Source organism: Calidris pugnax, unplaced genomic scaffold (genome assembly GCF_001431845.1).
Source record: "Calidris pugnax isolate Ruff unplaced genomic scaffold, ASM143184v1 scaffold353, whole genome shotgun sequence".
Taxonomy (NCBI): domain Eukaryota; kingdom Metazoa; phylum Chordata; class Aves; order Charadriiformes; family Scolopacidae; genus Calidris; species Calidris pugnax.
The window spans coordinates 65,214-66,719 of record NW_015091065.1 but is presented as its reverse complement, the minus strand read 5'-3'; the positions used below and the strand labels follow the sequence as shown (position 1 = coordinate 66,719).

Below are 1,506 nucleotides of genomic sequence, written 5' to 3'. Positions count from 1 at the left end.
TTAGGGACATTTTGGGGGGATATTTCAAGGTCCTGGGGGGGGTATTTTGGGGGGAGGGGGGGGAATGGAGGATGCCCCCCCACCTCCCCTTGACCTTTGACCTTTTCCCTCCCAGCCCTGCCCCCCCCGGGGGGGTCGGGGGAGGGGCGGGCGGCTGAGGCCGCGGCTGCTTTGGCCGACGCCGACGCCGACCTGGAGGAACGGCTGAAGAACCTGCGCCGGGATTGACCCCCGACCTCCGACCCCTGACCCCCGACCTCCCGTCCCTCGCCCTGACCTACCACCCCGGGGTCGACCTCCACGGCCCTGTGGTGACCTATGACCCCAGGGTTGTCCTCTTTGATCTATGGCTTGGTGTTGACCTCGTGGTGGTGACCTATGACTCCAGGGTTGACCTTTGCGACCCCAGAGCTGACCCATGGCAACCTACGACCCCAGGGTTAACCTCCAGGGCCCTAGGGTTGACCCCATGGCAACCTACGACCCCAGGGTTGACCTCTTCAACCTACGACCCCGGGGTTGACCCCATGGTGACCTACAACCCTGGGGTTGACCCCATGGCGACCTACGACCCCAGGGTTGACCTCCAGGGCCCTAGGGTTGACCCCATGGTGACCTATGACCCTGGGGTTGACCTCGTCGATCTACGGCCGGGTGTTGACCCAATGACGACCTACGACCCCAGGGTTGACCTCTTCAACCTACGACCCCGGGGTTGACCCCATGGTGACCTACAACCCTGGGGTTGACCCCATGGCGACCTACGACCCCAGGGTTGACCTCCAGGGCCCTAGGGTTGACCCCATGGCAACCTACGACCCCAGGGTTGACCTCTTCAACCTACGACCCCGGGGTTGACCCCATGGTAACCTACGACCCCAGGGTTGACCTCTTCAACCTATGACCCCAGGGTTAACCCCATGGCGACCTACGACCACGGGATTGACCCCATGGCAACCTACGACCCCAGGGTTGACCTCTTCAACCTATGACTCCAGGGTTGACCTCTTCAACCTACGACCCCGGGGTGAACCCCATGGTGACCTACGACCCCAGGGTTGACCTCTTCGATCTACGACCCCAGGGTTGACCCCATGGTGACCTACGACCACAGGGTTGACCTCTTCAACCTACGACCCCAGGGTTGACCTCTTCGATCTACGACCTGGTGTTGACCCCATGGTGACCTGTGACCCCGGAGCTGCCCAGCGGTGACCTCTGACCTGCCGTCACCTTTGACCTTGGCCAACAATGACCCCACCCCGACCCCTCTGTGACCTCCTGGTGACCCCTGACCCCCCCCCAGGGGCAGACCCCTTTGACCTCTGGCCTTGACCTGGGGTGACCTTTGACCCCAGGAGCCCCCAGTGACCTTTGACCCTGCCCAACTCTCCCTGGGCAGAGCCGGGGGAGGCAGCTCAGACACTAATGGACATTTGCTCCCCCCAGGGGTATTTGCCCCCCCCCCCCCTCTCGGGGTCTTTCCCCCCCCCGGCATTTTCTGCA

General features: G+C 63.3%; 1 protein-coding gene across 1 annotated transcript in view; it reads left to right on the top strand.

The window, feature by feature from the left end:
• The window catches only part of CHMP2A (charged multivesicular body protein 2A), a 4,598-nt gene extending 4,237 nt beyond the window's left edge, over nucleotides 1-361 (top strand). Inside the window, exon 4 of the mRNA XM_014956919.1 lies at nucleotides 116-361. Within this exon, the coding sequence (XP_014812405.1) occupies nucleotides 116-228 (113 nt within the window). The 3' untranslated portion in view covers nucleotides 229-361. The remainder of the gene's footprint in view (nucleotides 1-115) is intronic.
• Nucleotides 362-1,506: the final 1,145 nt, after the last annotated feature.